This window comes from Synchiropus splendidus, chromosome 9 (genome assembly GCF_027744825.2).
Source record: "Synchiropus splendidus isolate RoL2022-P1 chromosome 9, RoL_Sspl_1.0, whole genome shotgun sequence".
In the NCBI taxonomy this organism is placed as follows: Eukaryota; Metazoa; Chordata; class Actinopteri; order Syngnathiformes; family Callionymidae; genus Synchiropus; species Synchiropus splendidus.
The window spans coordinates 16,677,800-16,700,754 of NC_071342.1; the positions used below are offsets into that span (position 1 = coordinate 16,677,800).

The 22,955-nt window shown below is 42.4% G+C and overlaps 1 protein-coding gene across 2 annotated transcripts in view; it reads right to left on the bottom strand.

Moving 5' to 3' along the window:
* Nucleotides 1-22,955, bottom strand: part of macrod2 (mono-ADP ribosylhydrolase 2) — a 498,510-nt gene that overhangs the window by 49,658 nt on the left and 425,897 nt on the right. For both annotated transcript variants that reach the window (XM_053874271.1, XM_053874270.1), the window contains exon 9: nucleotides 625-703. In XM_053874271.1, coding sequence (XP_053730246.1) covers nucleotides 625-703 — 79 coding nt within the window. The remainder of the gene's footprint in view (nucleotides 1-624; nucleotides 704-22,955) is intronic.

The following is a 22,955-nucleotide window of genomic DNA, read 5'->3' on the forward strand; positions in this document are numbered from 1 at the left end:
CTCCTCATCTGGGAGCAGCGAGATGAAGGCCTGAGAGCTGGTATTCCGCTGGGGAGGGAAAAGAGAGGTAAATGGAAGGTAATGCTAGACTGGTGAAGCCGTCCAGCCTCTTTCGTCTCCCCTAGTTATTCAACCCAATCCTCCATGGAGCCCCCATCAGAGCTAGTGACTGCTGCTGGGCCTCAAAAAAAAAAAAAAAAAAAAGATGTGAAAGGGGGGGAGGGAATTGAGAGACAGAAAAGAGAGTGGAAAGAGAAGATAAGGTTTGTTTATTTCACACAGAATTGAAAAGTGGTAACCATGGACGAGCAGCTGTTGCTGTGCATCCCAGTGTTTCGGGTTTTTGTGCCGCCAGACGTTCAATGCATCACACGCAACATGATATATGATTCACACCTGTCATTCTGTTGATACCGACACTCAGTTTCGAGGTCTCTCCGCTCAATACAGAGGGTCAGCGAGGTGGGTGTGACATCACATGATGCATTCAGTCTTTGAAAGCATGGAGAGACCGGCCACATTAATTATTCATCCCTCCATTTGCAAGTTCAACTCGGGGCAGCGGCGGGGAAGGAGGAACTGTAATGATGGGGATTTAACGAAAGACGCTGCAAGCACACATACCTTGAAAGATGTTGGCCATTTTCTTCTTGTAGATGGTGAAGTCCGTTTCCAGGAAGACGCAGAAAATGACCCGTGTGATCTGCACAGAGAGACAAAGAAGGAGAACGTGTTGAGTTGAGGCGAAATGTTTAGTCACGGCAATAAAAACACAAACTCAGTTTTTCAAATTCCATTGTAACTATTGTCAATGTTCCTTTCATATACGGAGTAATAGACAATGTTGAGCATTCTGGAGTTTAATTCTTGTGTTGGCAGACGCTATGAAGACTGAGAAATGTTCAATGGAGGTGTGAGCAGAACACGAATGACAATAATAACTACACACTTTCCCCCAAATATGAGCCAAAAAACAATGGCGACGTTGGTTCTTCAGTGGATGAAGATGCAACTGCAAATCAGTTAACATCCAAACAGTAATTTCATTTTTAATGCGACAGGATCAAGACACCATTCTGAAGATTGCTGGGAGAAAAACCCGTAAGCTGCTCATTTTATTGGCTCAATTTGATGAATGATTCATGGACAGCGTTTATTAGAATGTGCTCATGTTAGAAGACGGTGCGCAGATCAGTTGATAAAATGATGTACATCAGCAGGACAGCTCCCTTTCATAAATGAACATGAGCACGTTTTGCAAATATTACAACAGCTTTCATCAGAGTAAACAAAATTGGGTCAGATGACTGCTAGGTGCCGAGCAACCTTCATCCCGGTCATAGAAATAGCAACGAGATATTGCACCATCACTGAAGAGAAGCTCGGAAAACTGCAAGCCGTAAGGCAAGTGAGTCATTGAACCTCTGATATGTTCATTTGATTTATTTTTATCCCAATATGTCGATGAAGGGAAATTGCCAAATTCAAGGAGGATATTAAACATGAGCAGGACAACATCTCGTAGAAGATCTTGCCATGGAAACTGAGGGACTTTTGCTATTACAAGCCAAGGTAAGACGGAAGAATACGAAAGTATGTTCTGTAATCTAGTAATCTCAGGCTCTTTATCAATATCCAAATCAAGACAAGGATAGATACAAAGAGAGATTATAGACAACTAGCCTGCTGCCTGTTGAAGCCCTCGACCTATCTGGGTAAAAACTCGGACAATATTAAACTTAAAGGTTCTCAGCATGCAGGCTAAAAACCTCACTCTTCCATCACATTCCACCACAAATGTCCACTTAAATTCAGAAAAGGCGAAAAGAAACAAGTGACAATGAGAGAGGACTTCCTGAAAATAAAGGTAAATGGATGCATTTCCTTCCCAGCCAACATATTCCCAATCTGAAGGCGAAAAATACTGAAGACCTTCAAGTGGACTTTTGGGTCCCAGGGTGATGGATCCATTATGGATGCAATAGGTTATCAAATGAATCACGTTTCCCCTCCTGAGGTAGCGGTAGAGATGTGGGTTAAGCCATGGGGTGGCGCTCTGAAGGTTTCGCTCTGGAAATGGCAACAACTTCAGTCAAGCTAGTGAGTAAGTAAAGAAAAACTGAAGGTTATGATCATTATCCCCACACGTCCTCGTCCTGAGTCCAGCCGCCTGTTTGAACCTCAACATATGCTGCGGGAGGACAGGATGGACTTCTATGAGACAAAGCTTAAGATGATATTCACAGGGGAAAGAAAAAACAATTATAAAGAGGTAGCTATTATAAGATTCATTCTTCTCTCTGTGCCTTTTTGATCCCTGAAACCATATCGAACTGGAAGAGTTGCTGTCCTGGGTGCTGTTTTGCGGAATCAAACTAACTACTTCTACTTACTGCCAGGGCAAATGCTTGATAAATAATACACACAAGAGTATTGGTGAAGCAAATAAAGTGTGGGTCAATAATATATATATATATATATATATATATATATATATATATATATATATATATATATGGTATAGTATAGTATAGTATATATAGCATCTGACTTACGACCTGCTCGACTTACGTCCAGCGTATTCACGTATTCAATGTCTGGCTGCGCAGCACGTAGCAGCCCGGCATTGCGGACGACAGTTACAGCAGCGCAGTATCCCAACATCTCACTCTCACACAGCCATCTACCACTACAGTAGGACCTATAACCCTATTTGAATGGCATTCGACTTACGTCCAATGTGGCTTACGACCGGTTGGTCGGAACCAATCCTGGTCGTAAGTCGGATGTTACTTGTGTGTGTATATATATATATATATATACATATATATATATATATATATATATATATATACACAAATGTATTATTGACCCACACTTTATTTGCTTCACCGATACTCTCCTGTGTGTATTATTTATGAAGCATTTGCCCTGGCAGGTTAATTCAATGACCGCCTGCCCCCAGTCTGGTTCTCCTGAGGCTTCTGCTTCACCTAAGTAGCTTTTCCTGGCCCCGGTTGCAATATTGATTGCTCTTAAATCGGCTTTGGCTCACAAAATGTCAGTCACATTTTGAGCAACTCTTGCCGTGAACCTCGTATAGGGTTTGAGCTTGCATGGGTTTCTTCCCAGTCCAAAAAGATATAAATGTTACCATGACTCCAGATGTTCCATGGGTGTGTGTTTGTGAATGTACTGTCGTTTATAAGTGGTCTGCGATGAGCTGGCAAGCTCTTAAGGGTGTCCCCTGCCACTCGCCCCCATGGGGCCGCCCGCCAGAAGGTTCTCATAAAACGTGAACACCTCGGCTGTTGACACAAACATATATTTATTCATACTTCAAGACCCTTGCATTGGAATAAATGTAAGTCACCCAACTCTAGATGGTGACATTTTGTATTTGAAGATGTCTGGAGGGTACTTTGTTCATTATTCGTGGTCTCACTTTCTAAGAGGCACGAAGAGGAGAGAAGGGTTCTTTAATTCCCTTTTCACGTTGCAGGCCGGCTGACAAACAGATTGTGTGAAAAGCAATAATGGACAGGGTGAATATGAGTCTGTGGTGAAGGCCAGAGGACAGCGGCTCGGTAGGAAATTCCATTAGTCTTTTTGTGTAGCGCTGACTGCCCTTTGTGAAAGCGGATGAATCATAAATTCAAGTCTTAGAATGAAGTGAAAATGCACACACTTCCTGCACTATTGATGTTACTGTAACTTTAGTGACAGTCTTAACCCCAACCTTATCATAAATATGAGAAACAGCCGCAGCTGTAAATGTAATTATCTTTGATATAAACAGCAGCGTCTCAGGATTCAAGCCCCCGACACACAGATTTTAGGATCACCAAAGGAACTTCCATGCATTTCCGTGATGCTAAATCTAAAAGAACCAAAATAAGTTATGGAGAAATACCAACATGTATTTCATGTATACATTGTTAGAAGCCAAATAAAAAAAATGTGGAACAGTCCGCTGAAGTTTACAAAGTCAAGAACTGGCATGAAAAAACCAGATGGGATGCATTGTTATTCCTGTCATGTCGACTCTTCTCCGGGCCTGACTTGTCAATCTTTTTTGTCTAGTTTCTCTTACAGCGTGTCCACATGCAGCAGAGGGCTTGTGCAGCTGCTTTTATTCCACACATCAGAAAGTCATTGTATGGTCTCTGACAGATATCAGCCAAAATCAAACCACAAACGCTGGTGTAGAACATTGACATTCTGTCTGTAACACAACAAACACCACTGGCAGAGGGTTTCTTCGAGAGCAAAACAAACACAACCCAAAAGTTCAGCCTTTGTGGTATTTGAGAATGACCAGCGCATGAATCAGGACGTACCGTTGGAGCGCTCATCTCATGAGTCGACAGAGGCGTTTATTTTGATAGAACTTTGAAGAAAAGGGAGCTGTAACACCGTAGCATGAATCCGGTTGGATCAGGAAAATCCACTGAAGGATTCTGTTTGTGCTGACTGAACAAAAGCATTCACGCACCGATGAATGATAAAGCAGTCGCTGGTTTCATTTCATATTAATATATTTACTAATAGAATTCTAATATTCAATGCTGTAGTAGTTTATAATGAGTATCCACCCATAAATGCTCTAGACATCATTCATGGGGTTTTTGAAAGGGAAATAAAATCCTTTCTCTGAACAGACTCGGCGGGTTTGTGTGGCTCCTTTGGTGTGGGCTGCAGGTATGTGATGCAGGTATGTTGCCTGCAGCCACCGAGGTTGGGAAAGTTAATGGGAGACTCATTAGAAAGCTGGGATCACCGCATGAAAGTCTGCCGAGTCATTATTCATCCGTAAGTAGAGCCCCTTCGCCAAAAGGTGGGCTCCATGTGATCCGCTGCCGTCTGTACTGCATGGGATCCGAGACGGGTTTTGGCTTCTCCTGCACTCATTCATTGACTAAAGCACAAAGGCTGCAGTAAAAATGAGTGGTGCTTTTGGTCAGGACTCATTACCACATGACGTCAGCAAATATTACTGCAGCCAGGTCCGGATTAATGATGGGCTCACCAGGGCGTCGGGCCAGCGGCCCAGTGATACACCGGCTCCATTAACCACGGGGAACAGGAAGTCAGTTTGTGGGCGAATGTATTAAATTTAATGCTACGGCGGATTGACAACCGTGAGATTCTGTGAGAAATGTTTAACTTGCAAGAGAAACGTGAATACAATGAAACTATTTGCATCTTGAAAATATTCCTTACTCACTTTTCTAGTTGGCAATCGATTCCTTGTCATGCGATTGCACATTTGTGGCTCATCTTTTAGCTTTTTGGCTCGGCGGTCGCCCGTTCACGGCGAACAGATGAGCTGTCGTAGCTGGCCACCCATGCCCATAATTATGTTCAGGGCCGAGCCAGCAGGACGGGACGCGCAGCCACAACTCACGCACTTTGGTGCACTTGCCTTTCCTTCTTGATTCTGCCACAAACAATCATCGGGACAGGTTGTCCTCGCGCTCCTGCTCCAGCTGGAGCCCGAACCCCTGGGAGAACTGTGTCTGTGTTGTGCCGCCTTGTTACCGACTCACCAGCTGATGCAGATGCCTAAATGCCTGACTGATATACAATATTAACGCTGACTGAAAATTTGATTCTGTTTGTGTTATTAGCTTGCTACAGATGTGTTTCCCCTTCTGACTCCAGGAAAGAAGGCGCTTTGTGCTGCTGAACGTGCCCGGCGCTTTTATACAGCCAAAAGTTTCTTTCTTTCTCACTGAAAGTCTGGGAATAAATAGCCTTGCATTTTGGCTCAGCTCTTCCGTGACCAGAACCACATGCTATCAGTCATCCACCAACCAAAATCGGACCCTTCCGTAAGTGATTCACGAAGAAATGTTATGCCATTTGTTGCAGGGAGGTTAGTACATATCCCTACTGTGAGTGAAATTGTTGGAGATTCTTGGATACAATAACGCGAAACACAGATGTTTTAGATCCGATCTGGTGAAGAAGTGCGAACCTCATTGAGCCCTTCATAATTGTTCCTTCATGAATTCATTTAAGAAGATAATTTTCCTGCTCGGAAAGTTGCTGTTGGTTGTCCTCAATTTCCTTTGAGGGCCACATTGTATACTATGACTGTGATGAGGGGCCGTCAAACCAAAAGACAGACAATATTAAAAGGTGAAATATAGGTGAAAAATGCGAAGAACACAATGAAAGTAAGGAAATATGGTAATAAAAAAAGATCAAATGGTGTAAATGTATATTTGAAAAAGTGGGATCACATGTTATGAAGTGGGTTGTATGATAATATAATACATTGTTTTATATATGTATATATTTTTTTAGGTTTTCATCGTAAATGAATGAACACGTGAAGACTATCTACTTGCAGTAAGTAGCCAATACAGTACAAGAGTAATGTGGAAAAACACACACAAAAAACAAAACACAAAATAAACATTTTTTTTAATCTATTCTGAGTATCAAGATTATCATTATTCATGCATGAAATGGTATTGAAAATAAAAAAATAAAGAGAAAAGAGAAGCGAGTCCCAGATCCCTTACAGGTTATATTTATAATTGAATCGATTTGACTCATAAATTCAAACATTTCTCTGTGATCAGTTTCACAGTTTCTCTCTGACTTCATGAGGGCCATGAACACATGAGCACAGACAAAGGGACAGTTTTGTCCAAGATCCATGAGTGATCTGTTCGCCTCATTTGCATAATGGTCGCACACACACACTTCTGTGAGTCGGACTGGCCACATGTGAGTGACAGGAGAGACGTTCACGGTAGCAGTCACTGCTTCCTTATAGGATTTTGTCAAATAACTGGGAAACGTTCAATGGAATTTGTTCCTGAGATTTCATTATGCCGACAATAGGAAAAGGATCAGATGTTTACATGTGGTAGAATTCGGAATCATCCTCTGGATACAGGTCATTTTTGGAAGCTTCATCACTGACTTGCTTGGGTTACACCAATGAGGACGACATGAGCAAAACAGAGCAGAACAACAATGTGTTGCTAAAGACTGCTGGATGTTCCGACACTGCAACAATATAAACGGATGAGCTTCAAGTATGGGACAATAACATGAAATCACATCATGGGTGTCAAGGCTCGGTGGAGGTCTGCACTCACCGTGCGCTTGTCTTGTTCTGATTTGTTACCTTAGCTTTGCGAAAACACGGAAGCAGTCATGACATGCTCATGACACCCACACACAAACAGATGTTTTGCTTTGCCCACATCTCATCTGACTTTGAGGTACACGACATACGAGTGTTTTCCGTTTGATCACATGGCGGTAGGACATGTCATTGTTCGTGAGATTGAATAATTCGGACAAATTATTCCCGACGCAGGAATATGGGCCCATACAACGCAGCCTTGTGGCTGCATCATCAAAGCCACAATCAGCAGGAGAGCGTCTCTTTTGTTGTTGGCAGCGCGGGGTCGGATGAAGGGTTCACTTTGAGGCAGGTGGACCATTTCCAGGACTTATTGCTGATGTAATTACACACACCTGCGCTCCCCTCGCCTACAGTTTACCGCGAGCTGTCTGAAGCAGCGCGGGAAAGCTCAGCGGGAGGTTGACAGGCAACTGTAGTGTAACCGCCCGAGCAACACAAACACTCCGTCTTACTGTGAAAGTGATGTTTGATTGTAAACTGACAGGAAAACCTGGAAATCGAAATGAGGAATCACTGTGTGTTATGCAAAGTTCCACCTGCACTAGATCTCTATTGGAAGAATCTGACAATGATGACTCAATGTGCACAGATACTGAACGACCAGGACAAGAACAGAGTCATGGAAGAGCAAAACATGTTAAGAACACTTAAGAAAAACGCCATAGCAGATCGCTGATCCATTTCCTTTACTGTCTGGAATCACAAAATTGTGGATACAAAAACCAGAAATGAGTTTCCAGGCGTTCTCCGATAGATAGGTGAAGACTCTCCTCCATATTGTTAAGAGGTGAAGGCAGCCTGGGGTTCTACTCGGGATGTGTCCTGAGGTGTTGCGAACAACTTGAAAGAAGCCTCGTGGGAGACCGAGGAGATGCTGGTGAGTCCACATCCCACACTGACTGTCACACCGATAAGCAGGAGGCGGTTTCTATTGAGTCCGGTCCTAATTACTTAGGCTACTGGCCCCATGACCCGACCCCTGACAAGAGAAGTCAATGGATCGCCTCACATATGTCCATGCGCTCAAGGCCATGACCTTTTTGGGGACCCTAAAGAAGGTGGCTCGTGTCCCTCAGAAATGGGGTCAGCTCGACACCTGGGGCGGAGCTACTGCTTCCCTGCTTCAGAGAGAGAATCCAGTTAAGGGGGTCGCAAAACCTGAAAGATGGCACCATGCAATATCAGGATGTCGATGTGTAGCCACTGATTTGACGTGTATCTTGTTGGAGGAAACTAGGACGGTACAGAGAAAGGACCTCTAACCTAATAAACAAGCTTCAATGAAGTGAATGGTGAATGGCACTGTTGGACAGGGAAATCATAACCTGGGCAGAGGAACTATGACAGACTTTTCTTTGCACAAAACTTTTCCTTAAAAAGCCTTAAAGTCTTTAATTGAAAGCAACGCTGACATATTTCCAAATTCTGCTACCCGAAGGGCCAATGCACCCGTCAGCCTCTTCACCAGGAGAGGGGGATTTCTCCCGTGGCCATGCTAACAGCAGCAGCGGCCATCGGCGCTGGGCGCTGAGGTGAAGCCGACAGCAGTTTTCCCGCTTGACTTTGATTGACCCCGTCTGCGGAGAGAGCGGCAGCTCCACCTGCAGCAAGCTCCCGAATTATCATTTCAAAGTAGCGCTCAGAAAAGGTTATCCCTTTGAACAAAACGCCTCCATCCATGCATCAAAAGAGGAGGCTGGCATCGGGCTTAGAGGAAGTATGGCGACAACCAAAGCTGGAGAAAAAGGCCTTGGATACTGCTGCCTTCCAAACCAGCCGTGGAAGATGCTAAAGATCAGCGGCTTAATGAGCTGTACGAGAAATCCTTCTAGCCATTTATCAACCACGTCCATTCGAGAGACAGAGACCTGAAGGGTCAGCACTAAAGTAACTGTCTTGAGATGGCATTGATAACAGGAACAGACTGACAAAGGCCATCTAATCTAAAGATCATGGTAGTTGTCCCAACGTGGGAATGTTTTAAAATAAATACGTTCATACTAAATACTGTAGTTCCCATCCAATTCATGCCTTTTCTTTGGCTATCCACAAATGTAAGATGACGTATACGGAAAACAATCATCCATCCGTATTCCAGTGCTTAGGTTGCGGGGGGGGGAATGAAAAGTCCCAAACAGGAAGCCTCCTCCTGCTCTTGCAGGGGGAAAGACGGAGGTGTTTCCTGTCCAGAGTCACCTCATCCAGAGAAGCAAACCCAATGTGAGTCCCTCCCGGATGACTCAGCTTGATCACACTGAAGGCTAGAGTGCCGCCAAGCAGGAAACCGATGTCAGCCACTTGTTCTTGTGACAGTTTGTGACCGCAAGTGAGAATGGGAATGTAAATCGACATATTTGCCTTTTGGCTCAGCTCTTTCTTCCTCATGACTGAAGGCGCTGCACCGACCAGTCCTTAGTTTACTAACCCTTCCTTTACTCGTGAACAAGATACTTCAACTCCTCCACCTGGGGATGGATCTCTCTTCCAACACCAGTCGAACAACCTCCCAAACGCTGATGTAAAAATACGACTTCAAATTTGACATGACTGTAGACGCTGGCGTCCGTGATACAGTACTCACATTCATAAATCACCTCACTTGTTTTTGCTGATTCATCTTATCTTTTTCAGCTATATGACTAACAAAAACAACTTGTCAGGATCCATCTATTATTCAATGTCGGCGAAATTCTACCTTCATAAAATGTTCATTTTTAATTCATCCCAATGCTTTAACTGACTAAACTTGCCAATACTAAGGAAAAACAGCAGAGTTGCTATTTTTTCACGTTGCTTCATGGCCTGCTTAATGTCGCCTTACAGTCGACAAATGCTTATGTACACAATTATGCACTGGTGCTCGGCTCAGTGTGACTAAATAGAAACGATAACGTCTGGTAAGCTGCCTGCTTAATTCATCAGTGTAAAACATCGCAGGGCCGTTTATAACACGCAGTGTAGTGCTGGGTATAAAACATCGAGACAGGGAAAATGCTGTCTTGCTAAACTTGTGGAGGAAAAAAAAACAACGCTTAAAATAATACATCAGCAATTTGTATGTTAATATAATGGAGTGTGGCCCATATTTTTTTACACATGAGCCGAATAAATTGTTTCCCTCTGTGCATTTAAGGCTTTGTTGAACCGAAACTGCACTATATCATGCTTGAGGTGTTTTAACACAAGAAATGAACTCAAAGAGGAAATGTTTAGACTTTCAGGGATATATTTTAGCATGACAGTATTTCAGCCATAAAATCCATCTGTTCTGCAAAAGCAAGGAATAATTTCGGGACAAAAAAGACAAGGATTTATGTGTTTTAAAACATTCCGCCAGCAAAGAAATGGATCTGGAAACATTTTCAGGGGAGTGTTTTTCATCAGCTGCAAGGGAAATGTCAATAACCACAGACAGGAAATACTACAACAAACACAGCCGAAGAAAAACCACATGTTTAGTCGCAATATTAAAGCCATTTCTTGCTGACAGGAATTTTAAAAGTCCGGGGGTTGACGCGTGCAGCACGAGCGGCCAATGGATCACGGGCTTCCACTGACAAATTTGTCAATTAATATGGACGGTCAAATAATTATAATGATGGATTCTTGGGTCGAGTCCAGGGGGAACGTGGTGAGAGTGAAGGAGAAGGATGGGGTCATTTTAAAATCATAAAGATGAGAGGTAGTGCAGCTGCGGACGAGGTCAGAGGGGAATGATGAAGGAAGGAGTAATATGAGGGCTGTATCTATGATCCATGGCTGCATTGGTAATGATCTGACCCCTGGACTCGGGTCTATAACAATCCCTGCTGATGGGGCAGTGTGTCTCGGTGAGACGGAGAGTTCTTCAAACTTGTCTCCACATACGAGAAATGTGTAATGAAAGATTCCACTTGACTCGTGCGTTTTCCTGTCAGATAAGGTGATGAAAACGAATTTCAGGACTATGTTTAAAGGCTTATATTCCAAGTTGTGTTGCCATGAATGATTCATTTGTGCAGCTGCTTTACCAACATGGACACTCCATCATGCCGAAAGAGCCCCAAAAGCTAATGGAGTGTTTTACACACCAGTACACAACCAGATCGCCTTAAAGAGTGATTCATTTTTATCCACTAGTAAAAACCTGTGTTTAACTATGGAGCTTACAAAGATCACCAGGTGGCCTTAAACGATAATTCATGACCTGCAAAATAATGGTTTTAAAATGTGATAGATTTCATCCATTTCCCGCTGTTTTCCCAAGGTAAAGGAGCTGGGACAACAATCAAATTCCCCTTTCACACTGAACATAAACTTGGGAGTTTCAAGGCGGTTCCACATTCAAGTAGCATCATTTTTGCAGTGTTTTTAAAGAGAGTTTATGCCGACTGAAAGAGGCTAAGGTCAAGAGTGCCGGACGTTGCCCTCCTGACTACAGAAGTGTTCACATGAGTTGCATCATACTGAATCTCCAGTATATCCTGCAAGGAAGAGCACATGAGGTATTCAGATCAGATGCCAAAGCCACCTACACTCCACACCCTCTGCTAGGAAGTGTACAGCAACAATTTCGTGCATTCATCACATAGTTTTTGGACTATATCAAAATGTTGTTATTGAGTGAAGAACAGTGTCTCTAGCTCAGCTCTTTTTTCCACCAGAAAAAAACTAAGATTCACAGAGCTGTCTGTCAATTTCATGGTCCATCCTTCCCTCACTTGTAAAGAAGACACAAAGATGCTTCGGACAGTGGCTTGTTTTGAACTGAAAGTCCATTATTTTCCACTGAAGAAAAACGTATGAATGTGTACTCTACATGGTAAGAGCCAACCCCCACTAAACATACGCTAAACTGAGCGCACTTAACATCAACAAATCATTGGCCATGCAGGGAATAGAATCTTTGTGACCCTTCATGATCCTTTCTATCGCAAGGATTCATTATATGTGTTTGCGTTCAGCACAACTCATCAAAATGCTTTTGTCGCCATAAAGCAACAGACTGAACCGCACACCCCATAACTCTGGATGTAACCTTGCTTTTTAAAAGCTGCTCGCAGTCATATTCCACTTTTACCGGTGCGTTGTAAGCCTTTACAGCCCACCAACTGTTTACATACATTATATGAGAGCACACTGCAGTAGGCCAGGTGTACTCGACTAAAACCCATCCACACTTATTGTCTGCTGGTGGCGCAATGCGAGCAGAAATGATAGCCTGCGCTGAGCAATGAATCTAAAGACGCACTCGCTGAACGAAGATCTCACTGTGTTGTGCATTTAAAAACAACACAAGCCTCAGGACGTCTTCCACTTCCCTGAACCCGTCCTGTCGAGGCAGTCTACATCGATAAATGGACTCGAACATTCTGTCCTGCGCTCCCAATTCCCAGGTTGACCACCAATAGGCAGTATTGCATGTCAGCTTGAAGGATTGGTGCATCGTAAAGACGTGTCAGGCTCTGGGTCTGCTCATCTGCACTCCAGACAGAAATCCCGCCTGGTTGTCAAATCCACTTAACTGTTCATTTTTCCAATTTCTGTTTAGTCAATACCAGGTCAGTCCCCGAGAGCGGGACAGCAATGGCTGATGAAGGCTTATAAGCAACCAGGTGTACATATATATGTGATAAACGTCACCACTTCCAAGTAAACAAGGGATTATTAACCTTGAAGCACCACACCCAGACACTATTATTTATCAAGAATTCAATATATTCACTTTTATATCTAATAAGGCTGATGGTAAACACAGTCAAACTGAGTGATTTAACGCTCAACCAAATGTGATGGGCAAAAATGTATGTGAAATTCTAGCATAAAAGATAAAACAGCACATTGAATAACCAATAATTACACTTTATTATTGCATTTTTTTATCATTTTGTTCTTTATTATCTATACATTTTAGGTGAAACTTGACACATTTTGTCTTACTTCAATTTAAAAATGTAATTACAATAAAAGCAAAAGCTACCTGAATGCTAGCATTAATATGCTATTTGAGCAGGGAGTGACTTCAAGAACAACTCTTCATATTTTGATGCTGCCGACACAGCTGGATTTGACGTTGAGGAATGCGCAGACAACATTGTTGCATCTGTAGTGTCCATCGAAAAGAACAAGTTTCAGACATCAGGTTTTCTGATGAAAGTACTGGGGTGAGGCTTTCTTTGTGAGTAAAATAACTTGAAAATGGATGTATAGAATTCAATGAAATTTTCAAAACGGAGGATTACATTTTGGTAGTGTTGTAGTCAAACCACAGCAACTGAGACCAGTCGATTCATATATTTGTTTCTATGGTGCTGTACATTGATCAGAACATTTTGCAAAAAAAAAAAAAAAAAGATTTATTGTGTCATCATTTTACATTATTATGTGGTCAGTGATGTAGTTTGCAAGAGAATGAAATGCAACTGGAGACACCACCTGACTGCAGCAGTGTTTCCAGCATGCTGTCATTTTTTTCATGGACGACAATGAGCTTTAAATGTAGGAGGACGACATGAAAATCACATGAATCATGATGGGTGACAATAGGCTGCTTGGCTCATTGTGTACATTTGTACATATGTTTAAAAATATCTCTGGTTTAGTTGGTTGTTGTGTTTGGTGAGGTAGTCAAAATGAAGAGTTTGGGACTCCCAACTGTTAACCAGGAGGTCCTTCTACAATGGCTCACTAAAGCCTGATAAACTTGAACATCACCAGAAGAAAAGCCATCACAGGTGTTGGGTTGAACCTGCAATATTCCTCTTAAAATACACTTTTATATTTAAAATACACTAAAATACACAGCAAAACAGAATACTTCGTAAGGTTACTGAATCTCAGCTCGGAGTTTCCTTTGACAATAATAAAGAGATGGATTCATACAGAAACATCAAAACTCTATGACTCTCTGTTGTGCTTAACAAAACAAGAAGACCTTCATTGACGCCACTGAGTGAGCTGCCTGGAGAAACATACAACTAAGACGGCAACAACACAATGAAAATCACGTCTCCACAATTACACAGAAGAAAATCTCCCTACAACACTCATCATGGGTTAACCACTGATTTTGCACCTCCACGACAAGAGATCATAAACTCATACAGAAGACAACAGTGAACGCTATTTCAAAGACATATCATCTGAAGAAAAGACCTGCTCACGCCACCATCCGTCTCTCCCCCATGCCGATTAACTCCTTTCTTAAGCTCTGCAACCGGGTCAGAACTGGAACATGCAGATGAGTGAAAGAGTGTGTGGGCTGAGTTATCCCCCACTCCAGAGAAATGCTAATACCTTTATCGGCTCTGTGGTTCTCTCCACATGTGTTGCTTTCAGTGCAGTTTAATGCCACGGGGTCAGGAGGACACTCGTGAGAAAGATGTGTGCTACACATGTATGTCTCTCAAGGCATTAGCAGGGCATTATTTTCCCCACCATGCTCCTGATATATTAAAGTATGAGCATGAAAAATTTAGATGGATTGCATTCCACTTTTACAAACTGTTATTTCATTTCACTTCCTGTAACTCATGCGTTTATGATCTTGGATATTCGAACGCATCCACTCACAGAGGAAACTTTCAATTATAAGTATGTAGCGTAGTTTTCAGATAAAACAGTGGAAAAAGAAACTTTTGCGTGCCGTTTTCTCCATATTTCTATGAGAGATTTGGAAAACAACAGTCAGGTGAGGTGATCCTGAGAAGAAAACCATATGGCTGTGTGGGCGACATCACGAAAGCGAAGGAAGCATTACAGCAGAGGTGCTGTTTGACATAAGTTACTGACAAGAGAGAAGATCTGATCTGGATTTCGTCAGCTGAGTCAAACCAATTTACTGCCTCCAGATGAAAATGAATAGCAGCGCGTGTCAACACGACTTAGCTTGAAGGAAAGTCAGACGAGAGGTACAATTCTCGGCAGAGTCAGATTACTTCACTGAAACCAGAAAAGATAAAACTGACTGGTTGAAATAGCATCGTCAGCATGAATAAAGACCGGAATATCCATCCAAATGTGGCGGTAAAGAAGCGAAAAGGACTGTAAAAGAAACAGATGACCACAAGCAATTCATTTGGTTTTCTTTGTGGCAGCTGCAGAATGAGCAGTTAGGAGTCTGTTTAGAGAGGGAATATTGATTACAGCTTAATCCTTGCCCATGAGAATGTTTATTTCAGGAATGGAAGGTTGACCAAAATAAGGGAAACTTACGCAACAACCTTGCATATTTCCGTGATAATTCGGACGCCGTTTCTTCCCACTAATTGGTGGTGCGGAAGGCGGGGGGCACTCGAGTCCATCTGATAAGGTTTCACTCTGGATTGGTGAGAACAAATCGGTGACTCTGGAGAAACTAGATCTAGAAGGGAATTATAACACGTGGCGTATCGCAAGGTAAAATGTGGATTCAAATGTATACATACATTATTACACAGTCGTGCGGGAGATAGGCGGGGGACACCACGGACAAGTCGCCAGTCCATCACAGGGCAACAACCCTTCACTGACACATTCACACCCATGAACAAACTCAATGCAGAAATGCTAACCAATCCGAGCCGGGAGTCGAACCCGAGGCAAAGGTGTAAACCAGAAGTGTTTGGAGTAGAACTTTGAAAAGGTTCATGTAACAGCTTTGAGCTTCTTATTTATGGCTGTTTTTTTTTTTTTTTTAATTTCTGTTTTAATGACTCAGCATTCAACCACTATGATATGATGCTAGACATGACTTGGTTCAGCGCTGACCTTGGTCCTGAGTTGTGCTCCATGGCTTCCAAACTCATGCCATTGGAAGCATTTTTGACATAAACAGGTGTGTCTCTGACTCTGTTGCCCGGTTAGCAATGTACATGACTTGCAATTTTGGTGGAGAGAGAATCACACAAACTTATAAACCGGGCATGTTATATAATATGTTAAACAGGGATGTTTGCAAATCTGCTATTGTACAATTGTTAAGACAGTAGAGATCATCTTCATGACCAATCCCCAGTAGTTGATTTTAGCTCTGGATTGGACTTCAACGCCAGTTTATCTTTCTTTTAAACCAAAAATATAAAAAAAAATACAGAACATTTGCAAATGATCAACACAAACTTGAACTTGCGCTTGCATTGTGCTAAAAGTTCAAGTCGAGCAATTTATTTCAGGAAAAAATCTGGGAGAAAAAACATCGTATTTTTTATTGAATATTGAATAATTGAATTAATTAATACTAAACTTTGGTGATATTCATGGCTCTTGGACATATACATGACTCCCTCAGTTTTTTTATTTTATTTTTTTTTATCTTGTTATTGATCCCGAGTGGCTCCACCGCCAACTCCATGTTTGTGCACTGTGTCTGTTCAAAAATTGAGCTTGAAGAATAACATTGTGTTGCAGAACTTCTCAGGCTGAAAAGGCGAATTAAATACAATTACAAAACAGTACTTTTCTACAGCAAATTCCAGGACATTTCCTTGCGACAAGAGTTACGTTTCTTCAGCTCGCCTCAAGTCGAGTCACTACAGCAGTATATGAATAATGAAACTTCTTGGACTAGTATAGAATTAGATCCTGAAATGTACTTTTCTAAACGTACTGCCATTTCAGTATGGCACCAACAGTCCTTCCTCTTTAGAGTCAGCACTACCTTCAATATTTGTGAGGTAGATAAGCATCAGCTGGTGTGTTCCGTCTCAGATCCAGCTGCGATACACTGGACTCACTTCCATTTCACGCTGGTTATGAGCTGTTAAGCTGTCATGACACAATAGCTACCTTCACAGCTGGCCTCAACATGCATCTCACATCTGGATATCTCAGGAAATAAAAACGTTATCCCAGGAGTACGCACTGAAACCCAATCCAACTTTTCTCTCCAAAAACCTAGACAGTGTTAACATGAATCCCGTATGACTTTCCTTCGCCAGAGTGATCGACTTGCTCTCACACTCCGTCGGGGCATTCCAGCCTCCTCATTTGCATCTTTAAACACAGTCGTGTTTACAAAAGTCTTTTACCAGTCAATTAGCCGTCACTGTCATTTACACTGGGGTGTTTATTGAAGCAAATGTGTCACAGCCGTATAAACTCTCATCCCATACACACCGCAGCACGCTTCTCACATTTAACACGATTACCATTTTTAATGTTGCTTTTCAGTGCAAGACAAAATCTCAAAATGTGGGGCTCATCCAAATTAGACTTAAGGTTCTTAGTTCTTTTCTTTTTTTTTTTGTGGGAAGATTTTTAATTCTCTCATTCTTGTCATAAGGGGAGAAAGGAGCAGAGCGCCATCACGCCCAAATCCTCACACGCACAAGAAAAGGCTGGCAAGATTAAGAAATTGATTTCATGTAGTGAAGAACAAATGCTGTGAGACCCACAGTTCCGAAGCGCTGAGATGATTAAATCAGCAGATTTTCGATGGCACTCAAGGAAGGTGGTCGGAGAGTCTCTGCCTATCAATGAATTATTTTCCACGGAAGTTTGAAAGTGTCCTCCAAAAGTACATGTAACAAGATTTAAGTGACTGAAACTAAGCGAATTGTGTTGAAAATGTTTGCCAAGGTCAACAAATAAACAAAGATGTCCCACTGCTCTTCACATGAGAATCAAAACATTGTTGCAGTAATGAAATCCACTTCTGCGTTCAACTATTGTGCAGTATGAATTTTAGTTGTATTTGTGTGCAAATGTTTCCCCCTTTTCCTTTAGTTTTAGTGCAACACTTGGGCTGTGTTTTGTTTCCTCCATATCAGGATTTGGAGACGTTTTGGAAATGCCATCACCAACGTTTTTGCAACCTCTTGCATCGGCGCTGATCATCTCACCTGGTTTGGTGAACCAACGGAGAAGAAATGGGCGGAGCCAAAGCCGGCTTTGCCGCTATGTTGCGGTGATAGATCTGTTTGAGGTGTGATGATGCTAACGTTAGCCTGGATGCTAGCCGACTGTTGTTTGTTAAGAAGAAATATACGGTTGTACATGCATGTTGTATTGTTCATGTTGTCGGACGCGGTCGAGCATTTTGGTCGCTAACGTGTGATACGAAAGAAAGTAAACAAACAGAAGAGTAGTCCTTGTTACTAAAATGTCCCTGTTGTCCTCTCCAACATAGTTTTTAAATAAGGTACTTTGGTATCCTGGAAATCTATCCACACTTCATATTCCCACTTGGTTTCAAGTCAGCTCCGGAGCCCCCTCGGTTTGAAGGGATCATTTCAAGTGGTGAGTGCCCTTGGTCTTAGGAGTATTGGGACTCACTACACTTAGATGTGATCGCGCAAAACCCAGTGTTAGGGTGAGAAATGGGACACAGCCTTGCATTTCTCAACTTCACTGTTTCCTCACCGGTACTTTTCACACCGATTTGGCAGCTCAGCAGCCACCTCGCTTGTCTTGACCATCCTCCCTCCTCACACCAATCCACTTCAGATTCTCATTTACAACATTCATAATCCTAAATGGTTCTCTTCTTCCTCTTCCTCTTCTTACGGCACGTCATTTCTCCATCTCTAACTTTGTCGCTCCTTTGCAAATATCCAAACCATCTGGCCTCAGTAATGTGGCCTCCTAACCTCTCCATGTGAGACGTCCCTTTGCTGGGCTCATTTTTGCTCTTCTCTTGCCATCATGAGTTACTCTTCTGTTACAGTTTATCCCCGGCCACCATCCTCTGTTCCACCCTGCCTACACTCTCTTCTTCACCTCTCATCAACTCTGTATATATAGATATATATATGTATATATATACGATTATTGTACAAATAAACTGGACATATTTTGAGAGAAAGTAAGGTGAGACAATTGGTTATTCAAGGGTCACAGTGTGAACATAAAATACGGAATATTCAAGAGTTTAATAACAATAATAATAATAATTATAATAATGTTTGTCTTTAATGCTCGTATGCTGCTGACAAGTAAAATTTCCCATTGTGGGATGAATTATAATAATGAAATGAATCATAATAAAAGACTTGAAGAGTCGTCTAGTCTAATCTAAACAAATAACCGCCAGCTAGTAGTCGTGAAAATGAACGCTGGATCACCTTTAATGCGCACAGAGAGAGGAGCAAGGAAAAGTCAAAGGAGAAACCGGTGGCGACGGCTTTGATAAATGAGCCCCCTCAGCAAAGTGACTAATACCAGGCTGTAAGAAGAAGAGCCTCCCCCTGTTGTTAATCCTTGATAAACAAGGACATCAACTGCTCTCGATATAACGTATCACTTCTTGGAATTAATTAATGCTCCTGTAAATATGAACCATTAAAGAAGTAGCAGGGGACTCATTATGGCACCGTAAGAAGAGTCGCAATGCAAAGAGTGAGCTCACTGGGGACCGCGGCGTAAAGAGGCAGAGCACCCACTCTGTCATTAGGCAGAGACCCAGCCAACTCCAAGCCTCAGTAGAGACAATCCTCCTCTCACGCAGAGTCAGTTTTCAAAGCAACAATCATAATTCATCTTTACACGGCGAATGGGATGTTAGGACAACATCAGAGGTGACGGCTGCAGCCTGGACAGGGCCTTTCAGGGACTGGAGACGGCGAGAGTGTGCAGCGCTGGGACAAAGCCGGCCCCAGTAAACGTGTCTTAACCACACTTCTAACCAGGTCCAGGTGGACATCTTCACGCGCTTCACTGCCTCCTATTGCAAAGTGGGTCAACCCAACAACAGAGAGGGAAAAAAAAAAAAAGCTCTTGAAGTGCTACGGAGTCCGACACTGTCAATGGAAAAGCTCTTATGTTTTTGACCAAGTAAGACTCAGCCCGGACAGCTGAAATGGAGTCATGAAGCCCGCGTCGACCCCGTGACCCAAAGAAGCGCTTTACCTATTTTACCATTCCACATGCCCATGCCTCGACCTTTTCAAGTCCCTCTTTAAAGGTTGCACGTTCATGCGTCTGCGGGCGGAGCAGGCTCTGCAGGGGCAGCCGGCTGGTGAGTGCACCTCGTCTCTCCAGCGTATGACCTACAAAGCTATTGTATTAGAGGAGCCGTATTTATCAAAGCTCTTCAAACCACTCGGTTTTACGTGCCGCACCAAGAACGTAACCTTTCCTAAAAACTCAAGCTCTCCGTCATCCTGCACTTTGGAAAGCTTTTTAGGCACGACTGGTTAGAGGGATCACTGAAAGAGACCCGATCGTGCGCTTGCTTGAGGAGGTGAAACTGGTATTGAGAAACTCCTGAAAGATTAATCCATCTATCGTAGGTCTGAGTGAAAATGTCTGAAACCTCATGGCGACCAAAGCTGATGTAAAATCTGAGCTAGTGTTTTGGTTGCATTCGCAGGTGCTTTCTGAGTCGGTGAATCTCCACTTTCTCTTCAAGAAAGTCAGGATTAAATAAGAGATTCATGGATACACACTGTGACTGGGAGAGACTATTGTCCAACAAGTTTTACTCATGTCAGTTTTGTCATTGTAAAGTTTCTCAAACATAGACGCAACATAAATATTTATCAAACTAGAGAGGTCTTCGATGACGTGACCTCGATCATTCAGTTATTCACTTGTTTATGCCCTATGAGGTCACGGTGGGTGGAGCCGGGATGGGACGAGACAAGACGAGCAGTAAATCACTGGGCACAGAAAGACCAACAGCCACATAAACAATTTAGAGACATCAGTTAAATCGATATTTTGATGCCAGAGACATGAACTCCATAGACAAAACACACATGCTCATTGAATACAGGTACAAAAGAGTTGCTTTCTTTCAGTATTCTGAAAGTGTTAAGCAAACAAACGTCTGTTTTAGTCACTAGTTTTTTGCACTTCTTTCGTCTTCTATTTGACTACTGCGTAGGGCTGCATGATTATGGACAAAATAATAACCAGTTATTGAGATCAATATTATAATCAGGATTATTACTCAGTTTTTCCATGACAGTAAAAACATCTGCGTTTTTAGTGCCTCACTTACAAAGTGTGAAAAATGCAAAATGTAATGTAATAACAAAAATTTAAATAAGAATTAATTCATAAAAACTGAGAATTTAGATTTACCTCGGAGTAACAAAGAGCAAGAGTGCAGTGCAACTCAAACCACAGTGAGCATGAATGCGGCTCATAAGGTGTAGCATGACCAGTGCAGGTGGGTTGGTACTGTGGATATTGCTGTGAGCGTGTACATCCTCAGACAGGGGACGGGTCACACGTCAATAATTGATAGGTACAGTTGTTACAGAGTTATTATGTGACATGGCAATACAGATCTGACGTGTAAGAGTGGGTTTGAAATATATATACAAATGTATACAGAACACACGCTGCCATCTGGACGCAACCTGGAGCCCTATAAATGCATTCCATCGCACTACATCAGTGGAGTTAAGAAGCATAGTACCGCCCTACTTCTGCTGAGATGCCAACACCTTTCTGTCCACTTCTCAAGCCTTTGTTTATCAATGACTGCAGCGTAAGGGTGTGGCTAAAGGAAAGAGTGATGTCAAGCACTACCACTAGGAGGCTTGGACAAGACCTGGACTTAAGCGGCTATTTTCTGAAATCGTTGAAATTATGAGAGGTATTTTGTACGATGAAGAAAGATTACCCTCAGGAGAGACAATAAAGCCTGCGCTGCATTCATTACCATATAGATGAGAGTTATCTTCACCAACATGTGTCATATTTATTCCGAATGATAGTTTACCCTCCAGCCCCATTTTAGAGTGAACGATAAGCAATATGGTCAATTATCATATTTTCGATCAAACAATACGGTTTCATCTTTCCATGTAATTTACTCCAAATCATGTTTAAAAAAACAAAAACGCACGTGTTTTTTTCCTCTTTCACATTAACTTCATAATGAAAGCAAAGAGTCCATATTCAAATAATTGAAGTGGAATAGAACTGAAGGAAAGGAGTGATCCGCTTGGCCACATAACAACTCAGTGTATTGTGCCGTGTCTTCAATGGAAGAAATGTTATTTTAAAATGAAATTCATGGTTCTGCTCTGCAGGGAAACCATGTCTTTAACTGGATAGTTCAGCCATGTCTCTGCAAGTCTATTCAAATTTTTCAAGCAAATATTTCATTTCTAAAAATCCAATAGGCTGAATTGCTTTCTGGACGTCTTTTCACTGCAGTATCGCCAACCACAGTATTAGAAATAAAGCTGATACTCCAACGCCGTATCCAGATGCGATATCACGACACGCACACCCTGTTCCTCAAGACAAATTCTGACAGCTGTGGCTTGGAGTCTTTAGTAACTAAACCTAAGAATCTGCAGCTAACTCCACCACAGCTGTCCTCAAAAAGAAGATATGCTCCGAAGTCTCCTGAGCTTTCAAACACGAGGACTAAAGAGCCATCACTTAAACGTGATTGTCTTTAACTTGTATTTAATGTATTTGTTGAATTGTTCTGTGGTTCTGTTTTTTGTTTTTAGCATGACCCATTTTTTAGCCCCACGGTATTGAAGAAGGTATGTGGAGTATCGAATGCCTTCCTGGATATAGATGTTGAGTTGGCAATATTCGTAATGTATATACAGTATTTAACTACAGAGGAGGTTTGGAATTGACCTGTCCTTAATATGTAAAACGTGGCCACTCGCAACGATTCTGAACAACAGGAACTATAAAGGCATTATTATAGAGGTGGTTTGGGCGTCTTATGAGGATGCACCCTGGACGCCTCCCTTTGGAGGTGTTGGAAGGAGACCGAGGGGTCGACCCTGGTCCAGGTGGAGGGATTATATCTTTACATTGGCCAGGGAGCCTCTCGGGATACTCCAGTTGGAGCGGGTGGATGTGGCCCGGGAGAAGGGCGTTGGGCGAGGCCTTCTGAAGCGGCTGC